Below are 25,815 nucleotides of genomic sequence, written 5' to 3'. Positions count from 1 at the left end.
GGTACCAGACGTTTATTTTGACTTGATTGATGTTGTACTAAAGGGGTGTTGAACTGGTTGTTTAATGTGCAAGTCTATTTTCTTGTTTTGCATGTTTTCAATACCTTTAGTTTTGGGACAGATGAGTAAAAAAGCACGAAACCCAAATGTCGGAACTATTGTTTTATTGAAGTTCTGCATGTAACACTTTTAAAATCTATGATATGAAAGCCCAATTCATAAGCTTTCTTTTTAGTACGAGAATCATTCAAATCACTCATGTACTTTTCAAGTTACGGAGTTTTAAACACAACCACTGTTTTAAAGTTCTGTCCACGGATCACACAAAAGGTGTGCGTTCTTTCAGCAAAACGAAAACAATTCACATACATCCCTATTGATTTGTTTTCGTTTTGCTAAAAAAGAATACTTACCTTTTTGTGATCCACGGACAGAGATTTAAAACGGTGGTTGTGTTTGAAAGCCTGTAACTTGAAAAGTACGTAAGTTATTTGAATGATTCTTGTACTAAAAGAAAGCTAATATGAATGAGCTTTCATATCCTGGATTTTGAAAGTGCTACATGCAGGACTTCAATGAAACAATGGCCCGGACATTTGGGTTTCGTTTATTTTTACTCACCCTGTAAAGAGAGTTCCAAATTTCCTGACTACCTGTGAATTATAAGTACCGGTGTCATATGAAAATCGGACTCGTTTGAAAATCGGACTCTTTTTCCCTTTTATTGGTTAAACCCTCTCACGTGACCGGTCCCTCTGTGCATTAGCATGTGCAAGATCACCAATGAGTCTGTATTTCGTAAAACCTAAATTCATGCTTCACCGGTACATTGATAAATTGAAAGATGGAGAAGAACCAAAGATCTTTTATCCGATCGACATGAAATCGTGGTACATTTAAAAATTGCAAATATCGGTAGAGCACCGGTACATGTATTCCGATGTTCTCAGGTTCACCCTACTCAGTACCTGTGTTCCGGCCAATAATTTGTTAATTAAATATGAATTTACAGATGAGGAAAAACCAAAGGTTACTTGCCCCGTCGACATGAAGGAGTCGTTCGACGCCGGAAAACCGTATGCCACCATCACTTACGAGAAAGCATCAGCGACCGATAACGTTGATCCTGCGCCGGTGGTTACCTGCATACCGGCTTCAATGAGCCAGGTCAGCCAAATTGGACCCAACACGTTCAAGTGCACCGCCGTCGATAACTCCCTCAACAGCGAAGAGTGCGAATTCACCGTGGAAGTAGGAGGTAAGAGCAGCGTTATGATTTGAATTGTTGTACATTTTTGGTCTTCCCAGCTGTTCTGCAAATCTGAGAAACCTTGAAAACGAGTTTCCATATTCTCAGTCAGGGAAAACGCAGGGAATTCGGGGGGAAAAACACTGGGAAAAACTTAGGGAGTTTGACAAAAAATGGTGGAAGTGGGAGGTATGAGCAGCGTTACAATCAAAATTGTTGTATCTTTTTGGTCTTCCCAGCTGTTCTGCAAATCTGGGAAGACCTTGAAAACAAGTTTCCATATTCTCAGTCAGGGAAAACGCAGGGAATTCGGGGGAAAAAAAACACTGGGAAAAACTTAGGGAATTCGACCAAAAAATGGTGGAAGTGGGAGGTATGTGCAGCATTATAATCAAAATTGTTGTATATTTTTGGTCTTCCCAGCTGTTCTGCAAATCTGAGAAACCTGGAAAACGAGTTTCCCTATTCTCAGTCAGGGAAAACTCAGGGAATTTGGGGGAAAAAAAACACTGGGAAAAACTCAGGGAATTTGACAAAAAATGGGAATATATTAAAGGGACGGTGAGATGAATTTTTACTTGGGAACATATTTTGTGCAACTTATAAATACCCACTATAATTATTTATTATGAAGGGAGGCCATCGCTTGTCATAAAAAGTTGCCTTTGTGTTATCAGCATTTTGGCTGCTTTGCTGCAATCACCTCTTGACTTCCCAGCAACATCATTAAAAGTGAAACTAATTCTCACGGAGTTTCGGAAATTTCTCAGGCAAATATCAGAGAATATTTGGGGAAATTTGTTTTTATAACATGCTAGAAACCTTGATAAGATATTCAAAATAGTTGCGGATGGCTGAAAGGCGGCAACTAAAACGGGTCAAAAATAGGTTTAAAAAAAAAAGAACTAAAAAAAAGTGTGAGATACATGTAGATGAGGATGTAGATATTGTAGTTCAAATCAACCCTCTCTTGAATTTTTGCTCTGTCTCGCTATGGGCTTCGTGCGCCGACGAAAGAGGGCGCCCTTTTACCTAGCAACGACGTCCCATGTGCGGGACATTTCGCTGGTTGACGCGCACCGTTCCTTGTGTGTGACGCACGTACACCAGGGGATTTGTACTATGTACACACGCAGTGGCCACGCTTCGTGGCAAATGCAGTCAGGCAAGATGGCGTCGGTCGGTCACCCCCAACTGTACTTTCTTTGCCTGTGAGGGGGTACTTGTGAACAGAGCGGATACCGCAAATAGTTTTACTCATTCCATCGTGACACGTCACATTTATACCCAGAAGTCCGACGTGTTGATAAAATTGATAAGTTTGGCTTTGTTTGTTTTCACAGATGACGAAAAGCCGGAGATTAAATGCCCATTCGCCATGGATGAGAACGTGGACCCAGGCGAGCCGTTTGCCACCGTTTCCTACAAAGTGCCCGTTGCGACTGATAACTATGACCTGAATCCCGCAGTTTTCTGCTCACCTGCGCCGTCGTCACAGTTTACAATTGGGACCAAAACGGTCCAGTGTACTGCCGTGGATAGCAGTAACAACAAAAATAGCTGCAGGTTTAACGTGACGGTATATGGTACGAAATCTGAAGGCTATGCTTTTTTCTATTTTTGTTTCGGACCAGATTTTCTGTCAATGTTTCTTTTTCCTTAAGAAAAGTTACATCCGTGAGTCAAACTACCACTAGAGTCTGAATTGAAATTCTGTGATTGTTGTGTACATTTATTTTCACCTGTTGGTTCAATCGGTGGCTGATTTATTCTGAGATTTTGGAGTAAATTAGTAAACAAATTCCAAAGAGACAGTTATTTCTGCCTTTTCTCTGAATAGATGAAAATTATGACTCCTTCATTATCGTTTTATTCCAAAGGTATTGTGAGGTAAGGTAAATTGCAAGTTTTTTATGTTTCCATAGACCAAGTTAAGAATTTAAGACCACATTGAATTGGTTTAGAATTCAAAATTGTCAACAAAGTTCCCCAAAAGTCAACAAAATATCAAACAAATTGGAAAAAAGTACAGAAACCTGTTTGGGTTTTTTTAATTCCCCAGTATCTTTTTTTCCTTTTTGTTGTTGTTAATGAAAGGTGTCAAGACTCACAATTTGTACTTAGTCAATAATTGATTGTGTTTTTTTTGTACAGTTCCAAAAGAAATCTGTTTACTGATCAACTCCGTTATGTTTGTATTCACAACAATATTTCTTGTTTTTTCTCGATTTCCTTTCATAAATGTCCAGATAACGAACCGCCCATCTTGACATGCACTAGCACCAGCATCACTCAGAACACCGACATCGGTAAGGACTACGCAACCGTCGACTATTCCCTGCCGACGGCAAGTGACAACGCAGATCTCAATCCATTGATCAGCTGTGATAAAGCTCCAGGATTCCAGTTCCCCACTGGCTCGACCACAGTCACCTGCACCGCCACTGATAACGCCGACAATTCTGCAACTTGCACGCTCAACGTTAAAGTAACGGGTAAATTTCTTCGTAACGCCGCGCTAAGAGAGTGGAAACGATCTTGCCAGCGTGCTTAGATACATAATTAAAGCGTGCTTAGATACATAATGCATTTATGTTCTGCATGACATTAATGGCGCCACTATGAGTTGAAGTTGCTCCCAGGATTTTGAATTTCAGTGTCTGAAAACTGTCAGAATTTTGTCACTCAACTCCCAATTGTTGCTGCAAATCTAGGCCTTTGATTATAGCCAACTTAGAGCAAACTATAACAATTCAAACAATTTGCTGATTGACAAAGAATTGGCTGCCTTCTCAACACCTGGAAATGACTTTTTAATTGTTTTTTTTTTCTTTTTTCAGACAAGGAGCCGCCGAAGCTAACATGCCCAAAATTCATGGTAGAATTCACGGACAGGGACGAGAAGTATGCCACCGTTGCGTACGACGAGCCAGAAGCCACCGACAACGTCGACCAAAATCCCACAGTCAACTGCCTTCCGAAACCAAACTCACAAATTGACATTGGAACTCAGGTTGTGACCTGTACTGCTACTGACAACACAGGGAACATGAAAACATGCGACTTCGGTATAAAAGTTGTAGGTAAGTGATATCATTGGCTTTTCGCAAACTTTGCAGTACAACCTTTGTTTTGTTTTTAAGGTGGAATTTTTGTGTCTGGGTTATGTAAACCAAACTAATAATAGTTAATGCGGTACCCGCTGCTATGTACATCAGATTCAAACCAGCCAACAGATCCTGTTAGCTCGGTGGTCGAGTGGTAAGACATCAGCACTAGAAAGCAGGAGGTCGTGGGTTTGAGTCCCACCCGAGTGATATAAATTGTTAACAACTTTAAATTTCTTATAACAATATCAGTGCAGCGTTTCATCCGCAAAAACAAACCCCAATAAACATCTTTGTTTTGTGAATTTGAAAATACTTTGATTTTGTTGCAATTTCAGATAAACAAGAGCCGGAGTTCACGTGCCCTATCGACATGTCAGAACCGGCCGACTTGGGCCAAAGGTACACCTACGTCAGCTACGTGACTCCGCGTGCACAGGACAATTCCGGAGAAGAACCCCTTGTGGTTTGCGATGCGTCACCTGGCTCCCAGTTCTTCATCAACCCTAACACGGTCACTTGTACGGCAGTCGACACTTCTGGCAACAAAAAGACTTGCACGTTTACCGTTACTGTAACTGGTAAGGAGAAGGAATATTTTTGGCTGTTTCGGCTAAACTCTACAGGCCTTGTAGAGGGTCACTTTACAGGCCTTGGTCCCAGCAAGGCAATGATTTATCCCTCTTTGTTTCTCTAGCCAGTGTCGTGAGAGTTATTGTGTTAGAAGTAAAAGGCCCCGTTATAGCTTCACAGTTGTTGACTGTATAGTGATTCCATTGTCCTTACTAACTTCCTGTTTACAATCTGCCAGCATGCCAGGGGGATCGCGCACGTTTTATGTGCAGCATTTTTCTCCAATTTTGTCCTGGAGAATGTAACGATGTGTAGTATTTGTGATGTTAACTCATTTTGCCAAACAACTAATGTTTGTGCGCTTAATCTAATTCTCTTGGTAAACGTTGCTTGTGATGTAAAACATGAGATCGATGCGCTATGCTCCAACTACACATGTGCTTCTTCGGCGTCACACTGCATGACAGAATAATCAAGCTGCTGCAGTGGTCGACGGCTCTGCCAACAAGATGAATCAAACTCTTATCTTGAAAAATGTGGCGCTGGGATCCAGGAAATTCTGAGCAGGCATTAGCTTGAAACAGCACGCATGCCAAAGTTCTCAAGATTGACTTTGAGAGATTCTCTAAGAACAATTCCGAAATTGTCCATGGAAATGTCTCCATTTGCATCGTCGTGTTGAACTAGTTTGACCATTTTTTTTTTCTTTGCTTATGAATTCTAGATGAAGAAGCACCCAAACTCACCTGTCCAGAACCAATGAAGAGATCTGTGGATGCCGGAAAGGACTACGCGACCGTCAGATACAGCCTTCCAACCGTGTCGGACAACCAGGACCAAAACCTTGTAGCGACTTGTGATATTGAGTCACCATCGCAATTGTCGGTCCAGCTGAACACGATCAAATGTACGGCCACTGACAAAGCTGGCAATATAGGGGGATGCTCCTTCACCGTGAGAGTCACAGGTACGGACAACTGTTGGTTTCTCACCTTATAACAGGAACCTTTTGTTACCTTTTGCAACAATTAGCTACAAAGCCCCTTACCGTAGGCAACTTTTATTAGTCAACCAGAAAATCACATACAGTGGAACGCAGCTATAACAAACATCGTGGGATCCAAAGAAAGTGTTTGTAATAACGATCGTTCGGTACAGCGATTTTGAACCGCCAGTACCCTCTTTTGACCAATAGTGAAGTCACTGAACTGGCATTTCTCACGTCCCGCCGCCGCACGAAAACTTTAGCAACGGGTGGTTTTCCCTTTTATTCCTTGGAGAAATAATAGCCATCTATCGCTTTTCAACATTCAAACCCGATGTAACTATGGGTGGTTTGATGTTTGGGAATTAAAATTGGCCCAAACAGTGTTTAATACGCGTACAACCAGTAGTTTTCTTTTTAATCTGTTGACTTTTTTAACAATGATGTCGGTACGTTTTGTACATTAAAACAGGGAGCCAAGGATGATGTTCGGTATAGCGGCGTTCCACTGTACTGAGCACCATCATTTCAGTGTTTTCAACAGATTGACATATTAAAATGTCGGTGATTGTAATTGCTTTACCAAAAAAAATGGTTTTAACAACCAAAAAAGTAATTGTTTTACAACCAAAAAAGTGACTAAGTTTCCTCAGAAGAAAAGTTGTTTGACTGCTACATTTTTTGAGGCACACTGTCGTGTGCAGTCCAGGTGCTACTGTGTTTCATACAGGGTGAGTAAAAAAAAATTAAACCCAAATGACGGGACCATTGTTTTAGTGAAGTTCTGCATGTAGCACTTTCAAAATCTAGGATATGAAAGCCCAATTTATATGCTTTTATTTAGTACAAGAATCATTCAAATTACTCATGTACTTTTCAAGTTACGGAGTTTTAAACACAACCGCCGTTTTAAGGTTCTGTCCACAGATCACAAAAAAAGTCCATTGTTTTTTCAGCAAAACGAAAACAAATCAATAGGGATGTGTGTGAATTGTTTTTGTTTTGCTGAAAGAACGCACACCTTTTTTTGTGATCCGTGGACAGAACTTTAAAACGGTGGTTGTGTTTAAAACGCCGTAACTTGAAAAGTACATGAGTGATTTGAATGATTCTTGTACTAAAAAAAAGCTTATGAATTGGGCTTTCATATCCTAGATTTTGAAAGTGCTACATGCAGAACTTCACTAAAACAATGGTCCCGACATTTGGGTTTCATTTTTTTTACTCAGCCTGTAGAGATAATCTAAGCCTGAAAATAGTGAGGTTTCAATAGTCCCAACTTACTCTTTTTATTTGTTACTATTATAAGGGAGTCAATAGTGGAAATCAAACTGTGAACAAGCCTTCTGTTTTTCAAACTACATTTCCAGAAACACGTTTTCTAAGCATTACTTCTGACCACATGAAATATGAGTTTAAATGTTCAACGAAGACAATGACTGAAGCGGGGTTTGAACCTGCGATCTCCGGATTGCCGTTCCGGTGCTCTACCAACTGAGCTAATCTAGCCCTGTGCTGGCAGTTTCCTATTGTATCAATGTCAAGGGGCGAGTCCGAAGCCATTAACCATTATGCCATGTAGCCAGGGATCACAAGCAAAGTCATGAAACATTGAACATTAGCAATGCTGATTAATTAACTGAACGATTTTGATGATCTTATGGAAATCTCAAGTCTTGCCGTGAAAGTGTAGGCCAACCGGTGTTTTCATTCATTTGTGTTTGGATTTTGTTTTATCGGTTAGATGACGAAGCCCCGCAGTTTGACTGCCCGCTTTCCATGACCGAAGACACGGACCCACGTCAGCCAACATCCCAAGTCTCCTACACTGTACCCACAGCCAACGATAACGTGGACGGTGGCGTGGAAGTAACGTGCACGCCAGCACCGGGCACACCGTTTGGCATCGGACCAAACACCGTCACATGTACTGCCACCGATTCTGCCGGCAACGTAAAGACGTGCCCATTCACCATCCAAGTTAACGGTAAAACCTTGGCGTATTTTATCTCCGAATAAAGTCAAAGAGTTTAGTTCAGATGTGACATTTCTGTAATTTTTTACAGTATGACAGACTTGAGTTGTTTTGGCTTTTACATGACTTGATCGCTACGAGTGACCTGTGTGTCCACTGAGCCACTTGCCTGCCTCCCCTGTGCTTCCCCTGTGCAACTTAAGGCAACCAATGCCGAATGGAGGCACAGCGGTTGCAACAGACATCGTTCAATGCACGCTTTTGGTCGGCCAAAGGAGGCACAAGGAAAGCAGAAGCATATCGCCCAGATAGACGGTAAAATTTGCAACAGAACGGATCTATTACGACCATTGGCCAACCAGTGTGCATCCATTCTGCATCCACGGCAATGCTTGTGCCTCCCTTCTGCCTCATCTGAGCCACCTTTGAGCAAGCAACCTCCTCGGCAACTTTTGTGCGACTGTTTTGAACATGTTTAAAAAATTACGGCGACCATGGCGATGTCTGAACATCCTGTGTACCACCTTTGAACGACCTAGGCAACCATTCGGCCTCCTTTGAGCCTCCAACAGCGACCTGGCCAGTTTTACAAGGGAGGCCCAAAGCTCGCAGCCCTGTGTAAAGGGGGTCTAAGGTTTTCTATAATAATCCATCATTCTGCTTTGGGGGTAAATTCAACTGATCCTTTAGGCCTTTAAGTTGCTTTTCATCATTATGGAAGCCACGGCAATCTTTTTGTTTTGTTTTTCATTCCAATTTCAGACAATGAAGAACCGGAGTATGAGTGTCCCATTGACATGCTGGATGTCTCTGTCGACGCGGGTCAGGCGTATGGGACGGTCACCTACACTCTGCCTGAAGTAACCGACAACGTAGACTCAAACCTCCAAATCCAGTGTATCGAACCACCAGGCTTCCAATTCCCAATTGGAAAATCTCAAGTCAATTGTCGTGCCACCGACTCGGCCAGCAATACGAAAGAGTGTTCCTTCTTTATTAAAGTCGGAGGTACGATTAGACAGCGGCATTTTTGAAGGATAGTTAATTTTATTATTATCTTTTTTTAAGTGAGAGCCTGACGTTTTGATCCTGCAGGAATTGTTCTCATATGACAAAAGCGATTTCCTATTCAATTCATTTTCACCATCATGAAAAAGATAATTAGCTTGATTGTTGGGATTTTCATTTTGTACGACGCCAGAATAAATCCCTGATATGTGATTGGTGGATCCTTGATCACATGTTACTGAATTATTCATTTCAGTGCATTGTAAATAGAACATCCATTGCACAGTCACATTATTGGTTGCGTTCTTTGGCACCGCTCTAATGGCTCTGATGCTGTACATTCAGAGTACCAGTGTACATCAAACCAATCAGATGACGAGGATTTACTCAAGCGTTGCATAAAACAAACAATGAATGTTTCACATTCGTGCTACGGAAAGAATAATTTCATTCGGTGACAGATGGAATGTTCCAGTCCACTCGGCTTCACCGCGTGGAATTTCACATCCCGTCACCCCAGTAGTTATTCTTACCATTGCACTCATAAACATTCATTACTTGTGCATTATTCTGATCGATACCGTACCAAAAGTGTCCAATACTGAGACAGATCTTTGTTCCTCTGTTGAATGCGCGAATACTTTCATCATGAAAGGCAAGGGGCCCGTTGACATCTCCTTTTCTCAGCGACGTTACTTTCATTGATTAATACTCATGGATTTGTTTGTCAGATAACGAGGCACCGAAGTTCGACTGCCCACTGCCCATGGATGAACAAACAGACCCGCGTGAGCCGACCGCATCGGTATCCTACACTGTCCCGACAGCGACAGATACCGTGGACGGCACTGTACAGGTAACCTGTGACCCACCACCGGGCACACCATTTGGCATGGGAAGTAACACCGTCACGTGCACCGCGACAGATTCTGCCGGCAACACGAAGACGTGCCCTTCAAAATTACGGTTGAAGGTACAAGCTTTGTATATTGTCTAGTTGTGTTGACATTGCAACAGTTCTTGCCATCGTTACTGCAAATTTTTGATAATATGAAATGTTGTTTTTAATACTAAGTTCAACAAATTGTCCGTAACACTTTAAACAATTGGACAGTTAGGTGGCCTGGCTTTGATGTGAGTAGAATTTTTCCGAAAGGCAAGAAGGATTAAGTAAAAAGACTTACAAGTCCGTCACAAGTCCTCCAATCTCATTTTATGTCACAAGTTTTTCGAATGAATTGTAACAAAGGCATGTCTTTGTAAGTGTTCCTCCCTCTGTAAAGGGCTTGTCACAACGTAGCCTCCCGATCATGATAAGACAGTGCTGAGATGCAAGACTCGACGACATTGTGAAACTCGGAACGACATCTGAACTTTATCGGAACTACTTCTTGAGCATCGTTTTAGCATCCTACAGGTTGTGCATGGTCAGCAGTGGAGCCACGATTAGTTTCAACAGTTGAAACATATCGTGATGGTCGTCGAAAAAAATCCAAAACGAATCAAAGTCTGTTCTCTGTCTGTACTCAAACGGTTGTGTCGTATAACAAAGTCGTAATAGTTGAGGTCGTTTTGGAGTCGTAGCATTCGGGACGACAACGCAGCACATTTTGATCATGGTCTGCAGACTGCAGCTCAGAAGACCAAATGTGAATGTGGCGCCACATTTCCTACATGGTCTTGGCAGAGTCTTGGTCTTTGGTCTTGGATGTGCAACTGGGGCCTTACTTGTGACTGGACTCGTGGAAGGACTTGTGATGGACATATGGTGGACTCATCTACAGCGAAGATTCATTTTTTTTTATTTTAGTAATAGTTTTGTTGAACGTTACTCTGATGCTATTTATTGGGTTTTTTTCTTGCAGACAAAGAAGAGCCCCAGTTTGGCTGCCCGATTAACATGAAGGATCTTTCAGCCGATGCAGGGGAGGCCTTTGCCACCGTCAACTACGATCTACCATCGGTAACCGACAACGTCGACAAGGATATACAAGTCACCTGCGACAAGGCACCGGGCTCGCAATTCCTCATTGGAACGTCTCCGGTGACTTGCACTGCCACCGACAACACCGGCAACTCAAAGACGTGCTCATTCTTCATTGAGGTCAAAGGTAATTGTTGATATTTTTTACTGCTAGAAATTTTAATTTTGTTCTGTTTTCAAGAAATCTTTTTTTTTCTTTCTGATGCTGAAGAAATTAGGGCAGATAAATTATTAAATTGTTAACGTTGTACAGGGTGAGTAAAAAAAAAAAAACCCAAATGTCGGGACTATTGTTTTATTGAAGTTCTGCACGTAGCACTTTCAAAATCTAGGACATGAAAGCCCAATTCAAAAGCTTTCTTTCAGTACAAGAATCATTCAAATTACTGAATTCAAGTTGCTGAATTTTAAACACAACCACCGTTTTAAAGTTTTGTCCACGGATCACAAAAAAGGTGAGCGTTCCTTCAGCAAATATCCCTATGTGATTTGTTTTCGTTTTGTTGAAAGAACACTGAACTTTTTTTTGTGATCCGTGGACAGAACTTTAAAACGGTGGTTGTGTTTAAAATTGCTTTAAATGATTCTTGTGCTAAATGAAAGCTTATGAATTGGGCTTTCATATCCTACATTTTGAAATTGCTACACGCAGAACTTCACTGAAACAATGGTCCCAACATTTGGGGTTTTTTTTACTCACCCTGTATTGCTGTCCACTATAGTTATTTTTATATTTAATATGTATTTTTAAAAAAATTGACAGTAACTTTAATTTGTTAAATTGTTAATATTTAATAATAATAAATGTAATAGTAATATTCTGCTTGTACCAAAATCTCCAGTGCATTAGAATTATTACTCCTGTTCATCAGACCATGACACCAGTTTTCTGCAGCACCTAGAGATCAGTACAATCCTGTCCCTACCCTCCTAGGTACTCATATATAGGTGGACAGAAGCAATTGGGGTAAACAGGCTTGCCCAGGAACACAAACACCATGTACCGTTGCACAGGAGTTGGACACATTAATTATGATACTCCAAAACTCAGTCTGTGGGTAGCCTTGATTTGAAATAAAACTTAAAATTGACTTTAATTAAATTCAAGCAAAATTGTGTTCAGTATCTCCCTTTGCATTTTTCAGACAAGGAAAGCCCCAAATTGACGTGCCCACTCCCCATGAACCAGAACACAGACCTTGGCCAGTCGTACGCAACCGTCACCTACACTGTACCGGTACCAACCGATAACGCGGACAACAATCCACTGGTGTCCTGCGAACGGGCACCGGGCTCCCAATTCTGGATCGAGGCCAATGAGGTCATCTGCACCGCCACCGACAAATACGGAAACATAGCCACATGCACATTCCCTGTCGAAGTCACAGGTATGTCCCAAGTATTGATTTCTGATGCAAGTATGGAGTTTGATCAGTCGTTAATGGTTGTTGCTGGCTGATGTTGTACAGCATGGTATTAGTAACCTTCTCAAGACGTTTTATGCCGAGTATGATCCGGTGGCAGTTTGTGAGACAGCTGTTAAGATATATGGCAAGGGACTTGGTGATGACCCATGTCTCGCAGCCATGTAACAGGGTAGGCAGGCTGTCTTGAAGATGTTCAGTTTGAGCTCTTGGGCCACAGTGGAGGACTTCCATATCCTTCCTAGTTTCCAGAATGCACCCCATGCAACAGATCGACTTTGAATTTACGTCATGAAAAATACTGACAAAATTCCATCATGGAAAGTACTGGTTGCTTGCAGTAGTCCCTGCATCCGAACCAACCAGCCAACTTGGGAAGCTCAGTGGTTTCGTGGTAAGACGTCTGCACTAGTAAGCAGGAGGTCGTGGGTTCAAGTCCCACATGAGTAAGCTTGTGAATTTTGTTTTCATGTGAGCCCTCGGACAGGACTGAGTATACAGTGCTAACAAAATAAAGTTGGTGACGAACAAAATATAAAATTGATGCAATTTGTTATTGATTGTTTGTTTTCAGATAAGGAAGATCCGAAGATCACTTGCCCGGATCCCATGGAGGGTCTTTCTTCTGACAGCCGCAAAGATTACGCCACGGTGGACTACGTGATACCAACGGGACGCGACAACGCAGACGACAACCCGATTGTATCTTGCGACAAACTGCCCAATTCACAATTTGGCATCGGAAATAACGTCGTCACATGCACGGTGACGGATAAGTACCAAAATAGTGCTGAATGCTCCTTCCCTGTGAAAGTCATAGGTAGGAACAGCTATACAGAAACAGACCTTTTTTCTTTTTTTTTGTCAATTGTTTTAATTTCCCAAGGCAAAATAAGTCCAATAATAATGAGCTTAAAATTGTTGTTGTGTTGTTTCTGAACGTAAAGGAACAGGGGTGTGCCTAATATTATACCAAATATTCGAAAAAATCAGCGATCTTGAGGAGAAGATGTAACACGTCCACAAAGTTATTTCAATCGCATCAGTGACATTGTTCTTTTGTTTGTCAAATGACACTTTTTGGAAAGCCACTTTCGCGCATGATTTCTGAGCTTCCATGAGGAATATTAGCTCATATTTCTTCTTCAAAATCAGTCAAATATCAGCCATTCAAATATCACTTCTTGATATGATTTTAATAAGCTCTTTCAATTTGATTTCAATAAGCTCTTTCAATTTTTACCAGTGCAGGTGCACGCAAATCGCAATCAGCGGCCCGTTTAGGCTGTCGCCTGTTTTACTTGTTTAGCGCATTTCAAATATACGATCAAGTCCAAGCACTTATCGAACACTAAATTATTCGAAAAATACACACGGCCCTACTGAAGGGCCGGACGTTTCCTCTGACTGACTGACCAACCGACTCTCCGACTCCCTGACTAACTGAATTTCTGACTGACTCCCCGAAGAACAACCCAAATTCATGTCTTCATGTCAACATTTGAAATCCTTTGTGTTTTATTCGGGATTTTATTCACAGACGACGAGAAGCCCAGAATTACATGCCCATTGCCGATGCCCGATGTTACCACCGATGATGGCCTAGCAACTGCCCTCATCATCTACGAATTAGCGACGGCAACTGACAACGCCGACCCCAATCCAACTGTCACGTGCACTCCGGCTTCGAATACAGCATTCCCGATCGGTAGCACCACTGTCAGGTGCAAGGCGGTTGACGATGCAGAGAACAAGAGGGGTTGCAACTTCCAAGTTGATGTTAGAGGTGTGTGAGTTTTTTGGGGCCTTCCTAATTCATTTCCGGGACGAATTCCGGGAAGGTTGCGGACATTGTACCGTGTGCAAGTTGAAGGATTCTGAACAACCTCCCCGCAATCTTCCAAGGTTGAAGTTATCAGTTTTGGTGGGTCAAGCAGTTGCTGATGAAAATTTCCCCGGAACACAAACAGGACACATACAGAGCTTCTTGCAGACAAAGTGAATGATTCTACCGGCAATTTGTCCGAAACTCGTCCCGAATATGGATTGAGACGGGCCTTTATCCAATCCCTGCTTGTTTCAATCATTTAAATGATTTAGTTATCTTTTAGTTCTTGGCAATTCCAGCGTTCTAGTTTTATCATGGTAAGAATCAATGTTAACTGAAAATGTTAATTTTCAAAGCATTAGAAACACCCTAAGTAGCTACTCAAGTTGTGAACTTTCAAGTTTAAGCTTTTGTATGAAAAAAAAAATCAAACTTCTTTTGAATTCTAAACAGAAATTTGTAAACGGAACTCAAGTTTTAATATTGAGGTCTTCTACTCACGTGTTATGTCTTCCAATTTTAATTGTGTAGATAGAGTATATCATTTGTCATTTGTGCATTTTTTTCGTTTGAAGCAACAAAATTGCTCATAATTTAAAAAAAAAAGGGTGCTTAACAACTATCCCCTGATGAAGTTTCAGCTCAGTGAATGCTGTATACTCCGAGAAAACGATATTTAAGGATCAGAAGTTGCCGAGTCATGTTTTGAATTGCGCCCAAAATCAGCGTCCGGGACACGTTCGCATTCAGCCAAAGTTCTTCTCATTCTCATGCAGACGGATCTGTGGATATGACCCTCTTTTATAGTTTTCTTCAAAATGCCAGCATGCCAGAAAGAATAATTTCACAGGGAGTTTAGTGCCATCCCCATCTTTAAACCAAGTATGCTTTTCAACAATAATTTCATCAGTTACTATTTGGATAGCTCCAAATGACTTAAAAAAAGAGCCATCTTCTCTGAGACAAATCAAACGGACTTAAATATGTGAAACACTTCTGTTCTTCACCGGAGTGAAAAACACAGAATAGTATCTCATCCAGGCTTAGTGAAAAAAATAAAGGAGGCATGCAGGCACCTTTTTTTTTCTCAAGATGGCGGATGGATTCTTCTATTTTCTCCACTCGTCTGCTTATACAAAATTGTATCCATAGGACCTGTGACCCTCTTCTACATAGCTACAAATTTTGTAGGAACAAATAAAAAGACAATATATAGACAATGTATTTGCAAAATATATTGCAAATGTATGAATTTTTAAAAAAGACAAATGAAAAAAAGTGGGCGGAAAAAGGAAGTGGACGGGGACAAAAAACTGGGGTACATTTTTACTCGGCCTTATAATTCCTTTATTCCAGATGATGAGGAGCCAAAAATGAAGTGTCCAATGCCCATGAGTGAGTCGACCGATATTGGCAAGCCATTTGCCAGCATCAACTACGAAGTTCCGACTGCCACAGATAACGTGGACGCCACTCTAGTGGTTACCTGTCTCGAACCACCCGGTTCGGAGTTTTCGTTGGACCAAACCACTGTCGTGTGCTCAGTCAGAGACAACGCTGGCAATGAAAAGTCGTGCTCGTTCACAATCGACGTTACAGGTACGCTGCGATTGAAGTTTTGAGGGCCACTTCGCTGCCTAGCCTAGCCCTTTTTGTCCGGGAATAACTGCTTTGGTGAATTGATCAACACGCCCATGTTTACGTTAAATACCTAGTGTTAACATTCCTTTGTTTTCGTGTAGTTAAGAAAAACCTGTAAAAAAACCCCTCATTTTACTTATACTGTGAAAACTCTTTCAACTCAATTTTTTTTATATGATTCCCTTGAGTGTTTCTCTTCATTCTGCGAGACATAAACCTAACCCCAAAATGCCTCTAAACCTGTTTTCCAGAGAGGGGGAAAAACTGTGTGGACGTGGGCAAGTCCACACAACGTCGCTGCTACCTGGTTTATGTGGACATCTTTTGTTCGGAAGTCCACACAGTGAATGTAATACTTGTACACTCACACAAATTCTATTCTACTGAGGATCGTTACTGCTCCCTTCTTTGGATCCTTCGTTTGGATTTCAAATGTTTCTTGACGTGTCCCGTTAGGTTTGTACATTAACAAGAACTTTGACTCATGTCCAGTTGGTGTTATTCCTGAGGTTTAAAACCTTTTGTTTCAAGTCCTCAGAATTAAAGGATAGCCAGGCACATATTACATCGTGGACCTCCAATTGTCATTTTCTTGTTTAAACCGAACTCTTTTGAAGGCATTTTTAATATAGACATGCTATCACTTGGGCTACATGTGACCAATTCAGGGAGTACTATCAATTAAAATTTGAAGTTGAAGAGTCAGTTTATTCAGACGTATTTACCATGAACTTTTGATGATTTTTGGAAAAGCGTACATCTGAGGCATTAATGCACTAAAAACAAAGTAAAGTTTACTTACTTTTTTTTTCAATTCCGTACAATTTCAGATGACGAAAAGCCAGAGTTGGATTGTTCAATTGCCATGACGGAGCCGGTAGATACTGGCGAAAACTTTGCCACAGTCCAATACAAGAAGCCAATTGCAAGCGACAACGCAGACCCTGCTCCAGATGTGGACTGCCAGCCGGTGTCTGGATCGCAGCTGTCCGTCGGTCCGAATGAGATCATCTGTACCGCTGATGATGATGCCGGCAACCAGAACACTTGCAAATTTACAGTCACGGTAGAAGGTACTTGAAAGATTGGCAGTCTGGTTTTGTTAGGGGGGGGGGGGGGGGTTCGGGGGGGAAAAAGTTCTTTTGAAGTCTGTATCTTCCTAGGAATGAGCAATGGAGCAAATCGGCCCACATTTCGTTATGAAACAATAATATGTTACAAATGTTGGATAATTTGCTGCGTGACAGTAATCTCAGTTCTTGTAGGGTAGACTACATGGTTTCTGCCCTCTATTGGAATCAATAACGTAGGAACCAGGAACTGGTCTACTGGAAAGGCAGATCTGTTTGTAATGCATTTTCTTGCAGAACTGGAAAAGTCATGCATTTTTTTTTCTGTAGTTTCCCGGTCTGGAAAAGTCATGCAAATTTGTAAAAATAACAAAGTCATAGGAAAGACATAGAATTTTGTGAGAATTATTTTCAATTTTAAACTGTGTATATTCCTAAAAAAAAAATTTTTTGCTGATACAAGCATTTTGATTTCAGATGTTTACCCCATGTTATTCTCATTTCTGTAACACGCTTTTTACGGAACAAGTTTTGCAGTTTTGATCTGCATTCTGATGAAACAGGTCATGGATTTTATTGATTTGGTCATGGAAAAAATCATGAGAAAGTCATGGACAAGTCTTTGAAAAGTCATGGAAAGGTCATGGGAAAGTCATGGGAAAATCATGGAAAAGTCATTGAAAAGTCATGGAAAAGTCATGTAAAAGTCATGGTAAAGTCATGGTAAAGTCATGGTAAAGTCATGGTAAAGTCATGGAAAAGTCATGGAAAAGTCATGGAAAAGTCATGGTAAAGTCATGGTAAAGTCATGTAAAAGTCATGGTAAAGTCATGTAAAAGTCATGGTAAAGTCATGTAAAAGTCATGGTAAAGTCATGTAAAAGTCATGGTAAAGTCATGGTAAAGTCATGGTAAGTTCATGGAAAAGTCATTGAAAAGTCATGTAAAAGTCATGGTAAAGTCATGGTAAGTTCATGGAAAAGTCATGGTAAATTCATGAATAAGTCATTGAAAAGTCATGAAAAAGTCATTAGTCAAGAAAAAGTCATTGGAAAGTCAAGAAAAAGTCATGGAAAGTCATGGGAAAGTCATTGAAAAGTCATGGGAAAAGTCATGAAAAAGTCATCCATTTGTATATTAAGGTGCAGGTACCCTGAAATACTTACAAGTTAAGAAGTCGTTATATCACCCAAAACTGTCCCATTTCTCTATAGTTTTAGGGAAAAATGTAATGCAACATGGTGTAATACAAGTGCCAATGCATGGCTGTTCTACTTTCCAGATAATGAAGGGCCGACTATTGAATGCCCGACATCCATGCCCCAATCGGCTGATCTGGGCTCTGCAACTACCACCGTGATCTATAAGGATGCGACTGCGTCCGACAACACCGACCCCAATCCGGTTGTATCGTGCGAACCGGCGTCTGGTTCTGAATTTCAGATTGGTGCCCACATAGTCACCTGCACCGCCACCGATGATGCGCTCAACTCAAACGAGTGTTCCTTCACTGTGGTCGTTAAAGGTAGGTTAAGAGTAAAGCCTGACTCAACTAGCTACATTTATTTGTCTCCATTGCACACACTTTGTCTAAGCTTGGCGAGTTTATTTTTATTGTTAATAAATTGTAGACCAATTTAAAAAAAAATTTTTTTTTTTTTTTTTAACGCTTTTGTTCAAAGTCCAGTTTATGCACATTATAACAATTATAATAACAACGTGTTCGAATAAAACAATTTTAACTTAGATCGAAGTGCTTTACAATATAAGTAAGAAAATGTTCAACAAAAAGTTCTCTCCGAGATTCGAACCCTGCACTTTCAGCACTCGAAAATGCACATCTGTCCTATTGAGCTACCAAAATGCTTCAAACACTGTAGTAATTTAAAATCTCATAGATTTGTAACTTCATTTTGTAATTCCGTAACAATAGCCATTGAAAAAAAACCACTCCGTCAAACTCAAAGATTTGCGGTGTTGTATGTGAGAATTGGGTTTCTAATGACTGATTGCTATTACAACATGCAGGCAGCACTAAATCCAAAACTACCAAACGAAGAAGCCCTGCGATGTTTCAAAGTTGAAAACAGAAAAAAAGTGTTACAATTTTGGCTACACATTTTGTCGACTGTTAAATCTCTAAAAATCGTCTTTAAATTCAAGAATTACAACCTGGACCATTTTGTGTGTGAATATTTTAGATGTATGTAAGATAACACACTTTTTTATGCCCCGCGGCGAAGCCGAAGGGGCATACTGTTTCCGCCTTGTCCTTCCGTGGGTGGGTGGGTGTGTGGGTGTGTGTGTGGGTGGGTGTGTGGGTGTGTGTGTCCGGACAAATCTTGTCAGCGCGATAACTTGAGAAATACTTAACATATGAACTTCAAATTTGGTTTGTGGATTGTCCTTGGTAATCCTAAGAAGCCTTTTGCATTTGGGGCCGAAAGGTGAAGGGTCAAGGTCACAGTGGCTGAAACAATAGAAATTTTGTCAGCGCGATAACTTGAGAAATACTTAACATATGAACTTCAAATTTGGTTTGTGGATTGTCCTTGGTAATCCTAAGAAGCCTTTTGCATTTGGGGCCGAAAGGTCAAGGGTCAAGGTCACAGTGGCTGAAACAATATAAATTTTGTCAGCGCGATAACTTGAGAAATACTTTACATATGAACTTCAAATTTGGTTTGTGGATTGTCCTTGGCAATTCTAAGAAGCCTTTTGCATTTGGGGCCGAAAGGTCAAGGGTCAAGGTCACAGTGGCTGAAACAATATAAATTTTGTCAGCGCGATAACTTGAGAAATACTTAACATATGAACTTCAAATTTGGTTTGTGGATTGTCCTTGGTAATCCTAAGAAGCCTTTTGCATTTGGGGCCGAAAGGTCAAGGGTCAAGGTCACAGTGGCTGAAACAATAGAAATTTTGTCAGCGCGATAACTTGAGAAATACTTTACATATGAACTTCAAATTTGGTTTGTGGATTGTCCTTGGCAATTCTAAGAAGCCTTTTGCATTTGGGGCCGAAAGGTCAAGGGTCAAGGTCACAGTGGCTGAAACAATATAAATTTTGTCAGCGCGATAACTTGAGAAATACTTAACATATGAACTTCAAATTTGGTTTGTGGATTGTCCTTGGTAATCCTAAGAAGCCTTTTGCATTTGGGGCCGAAAGGTCAAGGGTCAAGGTCACAGTGGCTGAAACAATAGAAATTTTGTCAGCGCGATAACTTGAGAAATACTTTACATATGAACTTCAAATTTGGTTTGTGGATTGTCCTTGGCAATCCTAAGGAGCCTATCGCATTTGGGGTCGAAAGGTCAAGGGTCAAGGTCACAGTGGCTAAAACAATAGAAATCTTGTATTTATTCTGAGATCATAGGGATTAGGGATTAATTCATATAAAACCTACAGAGGACACTAATGCTGTCAATGAACGTTCCATTTGACCAAGGTACATGTAAGTTGATGTTAGAGTGGTGTTATGTCATGGAAACAGTCACGGTTGCGGGGCATTTGTGTTTGTAAACACACCTGACTTGTTTTTTTTTAAGTCTACCCATATCAAGTTTTGGTCATACCTCCTTTTCATACTTTGCTCAGAAGAGTCGTTTTATACATTTAGGATCCAAAGTGCGGAATTTTTCCTGTCCCTGTTACCTTGGTACTTTGTAATTTGCCGTGCAAATATCATTAAAGGTAATTTGCAAACATCAAAAACAAAATGTCCAAATTATGAAATACCTTACTGGACTGTTGGTGAATGACAGTCTTAAGCATCCTGTAAAATCATGGCACCTGGTGTGCTGACATTTTCAAGAAAGATTGAATTTTGTATCAATTCCCAACGATGGACATCGGTCGGCCAACCATCGTTAAAAAAAAATAAAACTTTTTTTTTTTTACTTTAAATACTGCCCCGCTTTACCAAATTTTATAGTAAGTCCACATTTTGTTTGCAATCGGTTACATATCTGTGAACAGTTGCAAGCCAGCTAGTCTGGTTCCCCGACTTAATACAATTCCCTGACGTCTATAAATTGCTCCGTTTCATCTGAAGTGGAGTCAGGGAACCAGACTACAAGAACACGATTTATTTTCTTGGTTTTTCCAGCATCTACGACCAAAAAAATGTTAATATGTTTAGTGTAACAATATTTGCTATAAAATACTAATCCCCAAATCCATCGATTTGTGACAATTACAGCCAAAGCAAATGTTATATATATTCCCTTTAAGGATGATTTCAAACGAGTTTTATTTGTCGGGTAGGTAGTTTGTTATACTCAATAACTCTTGGAGTACGACTGCATTAAGGAGTGCACCAGAATTATAAAATTATAGACGTCAGATGTAACAGGGACAGGAAAAAAAGTGGACCCCAAATTTATAGAATGACCCACATTCATCTGTTTTGACAGAACACTTCACAGTTAGATAACTCAGGGATTGGTTGTTTTCTGGTGAAGTTCTCGGGTTTTCTCAGCATTTTGACTTTTTTTTTTTTGGCCCGTCCTTTACAGATACCGAGGCACCAGAATTTACTTGCCCGCAGCCCATGATTGAAGACATGGATCTCGGCCAATCCTTTGCCACCGTGGCCTACGACATTTCGGCTGCGATCGACAACTGGGACGCCAATCCGCTGGTAACCTGCACCCCGGCTCCCGGCTCCATTTTCAACGCTGGAGTCAATCCGGTGGTGTGTACTGCCGTCGACGAAGCGCACAACAAGAAGAACTGTTCGTTCACTATCGAGGTCCAAGGTACATGAAGCACCTTATACTAATATCCCAAAGCACTTCACAATTATTAACCCTGTACAAAGGGCCGGAAATCAGTGGGGTTTCCTATATCCGTTTATACCCCTGTGTGGAGAAAGGCAATTGTAGTAAACTATTGCCCATGAGTCGGACGCTGTAACCTTTGGACCGCACTACAGATTTGGAACACAGATCTATAGTGAAAAAAGTTTTTAAAAATTTCATCCGAAAGTGCTGTGTGATATTTGGCCAAGATTATTTCCAAGTGAGTCCTTTACTTTTGAAAACCTTTCTTTTCTCCAAAAAAAATACACTTTTAGTCTCAAGGCAACTTTAAATCAATAAAAGCATGGTGCAGTTGGGCTCCATGCAACGGAATTTTTTTTTTATTGTAATGAACAAATAAAGTACAATATTAGACAATTTTTAAATTGTTGACGATGAAATTATGGAAATTATAGTAAGCATATATTTTCCCAAATCACAGCAGTTTGCTGTTATTGTCTTTTATCAACAAGAAGGGTTTTCGTTAATTCCAGAAATGGAAGAAACCAAGAGTCATAGAAAGGTGATGGTTTTGTTTCTGTATTGAAATAACTTGACCGTTGACCTTAAATTTCACTTTGCAGACAACGAAAAACCAAAAGTCACTTGCCCGAATGACATGAGCGAGTTCGTAGACGCCGGTGAAGCGTTTGCCACCGTAGACTACAATATCCCGTCCGCGACCGATAACGCTGACCCGCAACCCAAGGTCAATTGCGATTTGAAGCCGGATACGCAGTTTGACATCGGATCCAATCTGGTCACTTGCCGAGCTAGGGACGTGTCTACCAACAGGCAGAAATGCACGTTCACTGTCGAGGTGACAGGTAAATATGAAATTTGTGACGTCATGTCAAGTTTTCATGCTTCAAAGTTGCAACAGACGAACACATTTCAATCTGTCCAAATGTTTGTGTGAACATTTCATTGCATTTAATTTGCATTTTGCATTTGCGTGTATTATGAACCGGCCAGAAGTATTGCCTTTGTTAAAATTGCTTTTCCCATGTTCTTAAAAAAAAAATGTTCCACTAACAATTATATATTTTATTTTTTATTTTAATTAAAAGCTACTTGATTTTCAATTTTGGGGGTTAGCACCCTTCCACTCAAATTTGTGGTTTCTTTTGTCCTAATACACAGAATGATCTGCCTGAATTATTGTCATATCGTAAATAATCGAAATCTTAAAGGGGTATATTCCATATATTTTTTAATGTTACTGAGTACTTGTAATAACTTTTATGGGTGGATATTCTCCTTCGATATGTCTGATCCAAAAAAAAAGTGAATAACATTCCTATCGCAAGAAAAAGTGCAATTTAAAATTAAAAAATCCATTTGTTCAGGCGAATCTCAAAAATAGTACGGAAGACCAACTTTGTTTTGGCTGCTTAAAAGTGCACCTCAGACATTAAGTAATTCTCACATTTCAAGTAGAGAGTAGTCATTTTTAGTTTTGTGCACAGCTTAAATGTTTTAAAAGCCCAGTAAATACATATCATTCAGATTTTGGTCCCAATAAACATGATAAATTGGTGTTAATCTCTTAGCAGGCATGCAATTTTTCCTCAAATCAGCTAATTTTCTCATTTCCCACTTCACACTTATGCCATAAAAAGTTGAAAAAACACTTTATGAAATGCTGTAAAGCTCTTAAAATTCCCATTTTATGTTACTGCTCAGTTGTATGTCTGTAGGAATCAGGGTGATTTTTTTTGTTTGTTCCAGATAACGAGCCACCCAAGTTCACATGCCCGATCTCCATGACAAGCATCTCAGTCGATCAGGGCCAAGATTTTGCCACTGTGGGTTATGTCCTGAATATCGCAAGCGATAACGCCGACCCTGCGCCGACCGTCACCTGCGACAAACCGTCGGACTCTGAGTTCCAGCTCGGAGTGACGGTGATCACATGCACAGCCAGTGACCAGTACGGCAACTCCAAGGAGTGCACGTTCCGTGTTGAAGTTACAGGTGAGTGAGTAGGCACCAGCCTATCGGCTCCGTGCCCGAACAAGAGAGGGCGTTTTTTACCACTTTTGAGAACCCCATAGATGGGTCACACCACATGTGCATACAGGGTCACGCAAGTAAAGCTTGAAGTAGGTACAACGGACTTTATTCTGAGTGTACACATTGCCATAGCGTCTTCGCGTGAGCGTAGGTTTTGTCAGCAATGCGTTTGAATGTCCTTCCCAGTGGTCCCCCCCAACTCTCCCTTTGTAAACTGTTGAGGGGGTACTTGTGCACGAAGACTATGGGATACAATTGGGTGCACACCGGTAAATAGGCTTAAACCCATCCGCCGAGCTCATGAATAAAATTTAAACCCTCAAAATGTTCTATATTAGAGAGTTCTGAGAGCCATATAATTGGGGAATTAAAGAGATCTGGTAATGAACCTCTGGCCCGGACTTGGTACTTTCAATTCTGAGCATTTTGGATGCTATTGGGCTCAAAAGTGGCACTAATTTGCCACGTTGCGAAGGGATCGTTTTTCAAGATGGCTACTTTTCCGCTTTGGGAAAAATAGGGGTCATCTTCTTTGAGTGAATTTCCTCCCAAAGTTCAATAGTCAACCCACCAAAAAAATTAAAGGAAAATGAAAGATGACATGTTGATCATCATTTTTCTGTGCAGCTTAAATACCTGTGAGAGTTCTGAGTATTTTTAAAAGAATTTTGAAATATAGGCATTTAGCACTAGTGTCTATGGGAATTTTATGTTTTATTGGTTGGGAAAACAAGCAGATATTTTCATTTTGTCTCTTTTGACTATCTCAGATGACGAAGCACCAGAGTTCGACTGCCCAATTCCCATGGTTGTACCCACGGACGGCGGTCTCCCATCAGCCGTAGTAGGCTACGTCATACCTACAGCCACTGATAATGCGGACGGCGAAGTACCAGTTACCTGCACCCCGGCACCGGATACAGTGTTTAGCGTCGGAGTAAACAACGTCACATGCACAGCTACCGATTCTAAGGGCAATACCAAGATATGCCCATTCACCATCACCGTTGAAGGTAAAATCGGCTGGCAGATTTCGCTAGACTCCAGTCACTGCCTACTGTCTGAGTCGCTGACTGACTATAAAATGTCCTAAGCTTAGACTGTCATGTACAGCTCGAAGACTTTTCTAATCTCTGTCCCTAGGCAAGAGTGGTTACCATAATCTTGTGTCCCATATAATCTCGTGTCCCTAGGCAAGAGTGGTTACCATAATCAGATACCAATATTGTACTGGGTCCTTTCTGCCTGTCTATCAAACTGTGAGCATTGACCAATCAGATCACAACTTGTGGTCAGGTGACCAGGAAAGCTCGGTCAAACTCGGTCTCAAGTACTGTGAGAAATTTACACAAAGAGTGGGCGGGGCTTCGACTGGAGTCCTGACCTCATAACACACATGTATATGAGGACAAGCAACGGCCTCATGTTTCGAATATCTTATTGGTTGCTATGCGTCTTGGTTGCCGCCTCCCCTTTATTTTGATTGGCCAACTCCCCCTGCACACTCGTGCAGCGTGCCTAATGCAGCACCCTGTTGGTAAGTCCGTAGATATTTAAAGGGAACATTTGCAAACATTGAAAACAAAACTACCAAATTTTTACGAAATACCTTACTAGGATTTTGGTAAATGACAGTCTAAAGCATCCTGTAAAATTATGGTACCAAGAGTGAAGTCATTTTCGAGAAAAGTGGTATTTTGTGTATAAATTTCCAACGGTGGTCGGTCGACCACCATTGGAAAAGCCTAACTATTGTTCAACTACTGCTCCAAATTTACCATTTTTTTTTCCCAGTCCAAAGTTTGTTTGCTATTGGTATACATGTTCATGAACGGCTGCAGGCCAGCTAGACTGGTTCCCTTTACAATTGTCCAACATCTATAAATAGATCCATTTCATCTTTAGTGGAGTCGGGGAACCAGACTACTTGAACATTTTTTTTTTGTTTTTTGTTTTTCCAGCATTTTCGAACACAAAACTTCAAACATGTCAGTGTAACAATATTTGATCTATTATTTTAACCCCTCAAATAGTTCCTTTTTGTAAATTACAACAAAAGCCAATGATGTACATCCCCTTAGGTCATAGGTCAATCTTGACAATCGACACACTGGCCGGTGTCAGACTTTGGCTCTCCACAATAATTCGCT

The 25,815-nt window shown here is 40.8% G+C and overlaps 1 protein-coding gene across 1 annotated transcript in view; it reads left to right on the top strand.

Annotated features, from left to right (window-relative positions):
* The window catches only part of LOC119723227, a 72,300-nt gene that overhangs the window by 28,701 nt on the left and 17,784 nt on the right, over positions 1-25,815 (top strand). The window contains 21 exon segments of the mRNA XM_038193790.1: positions 1,013-1,258; positions 2,593-2,835; positions 3,499-3,744; positions 4,090-4,332; positions 4,695-4,937; positions 5,654-5,896; positions 7,659-7,901; positions 8,652-8,897; positions 9,629-9,850; positions 9,853-9,870; positions 10,763-11,008; positions 12,027-12,269; positions 12,880-13,125; positions 13,846-14,091; positions 15,490-15,732; positions 16,605-16,847; positions 18,126-18,368; positions 21,365-21,607; positions 22,234-22,476; positions 23,381-23,626; positions 24,436-24,678. Coding sequence (XP_038049718.1) covers positions 1,013-1,258; positions 2,593-2,835; positions 3,499-3,744; positions 4,090-4,332; positions 4,695-4,937; positions 5,654-5,896; positions 7,659-7,901; positions 8,652-8,897; positions 9,629-9,850; positions 9,853-9,870; positions 10,763-11,008; positions 12,027-12,269; positions 12,880-13,125; positions 13,846-14,091; positions 15,490-15,732; positions 16,605-16,847; positions 18,126-18,368; positions 21,365-21,607; positions 22,234-22,476; positions 23,381-23,626; positions 24,436-24,678 — 4,878 coding nt within the window.

The sequence above is a fragment of the Patiria miniata genome, unplaced genomic scaffold, assembly GCF_015706575.1.
Source record: "Patiria miniata isolate m_02_andy unplaced genomic scaffold, ASM1570657v1 HiC_scaffold_16, whole genome shotgun sequence".
In the NCBI taxonomy this organism is placed as follows: Eukaryota; Metazoa; Echinodermata; class Asteroidea; order Valvatida; family Asterinidae; genus Patiria; species Patiria miniata.
This window is presented reverse-complemented; position numbering and strand designations above follow the sequence as displayed.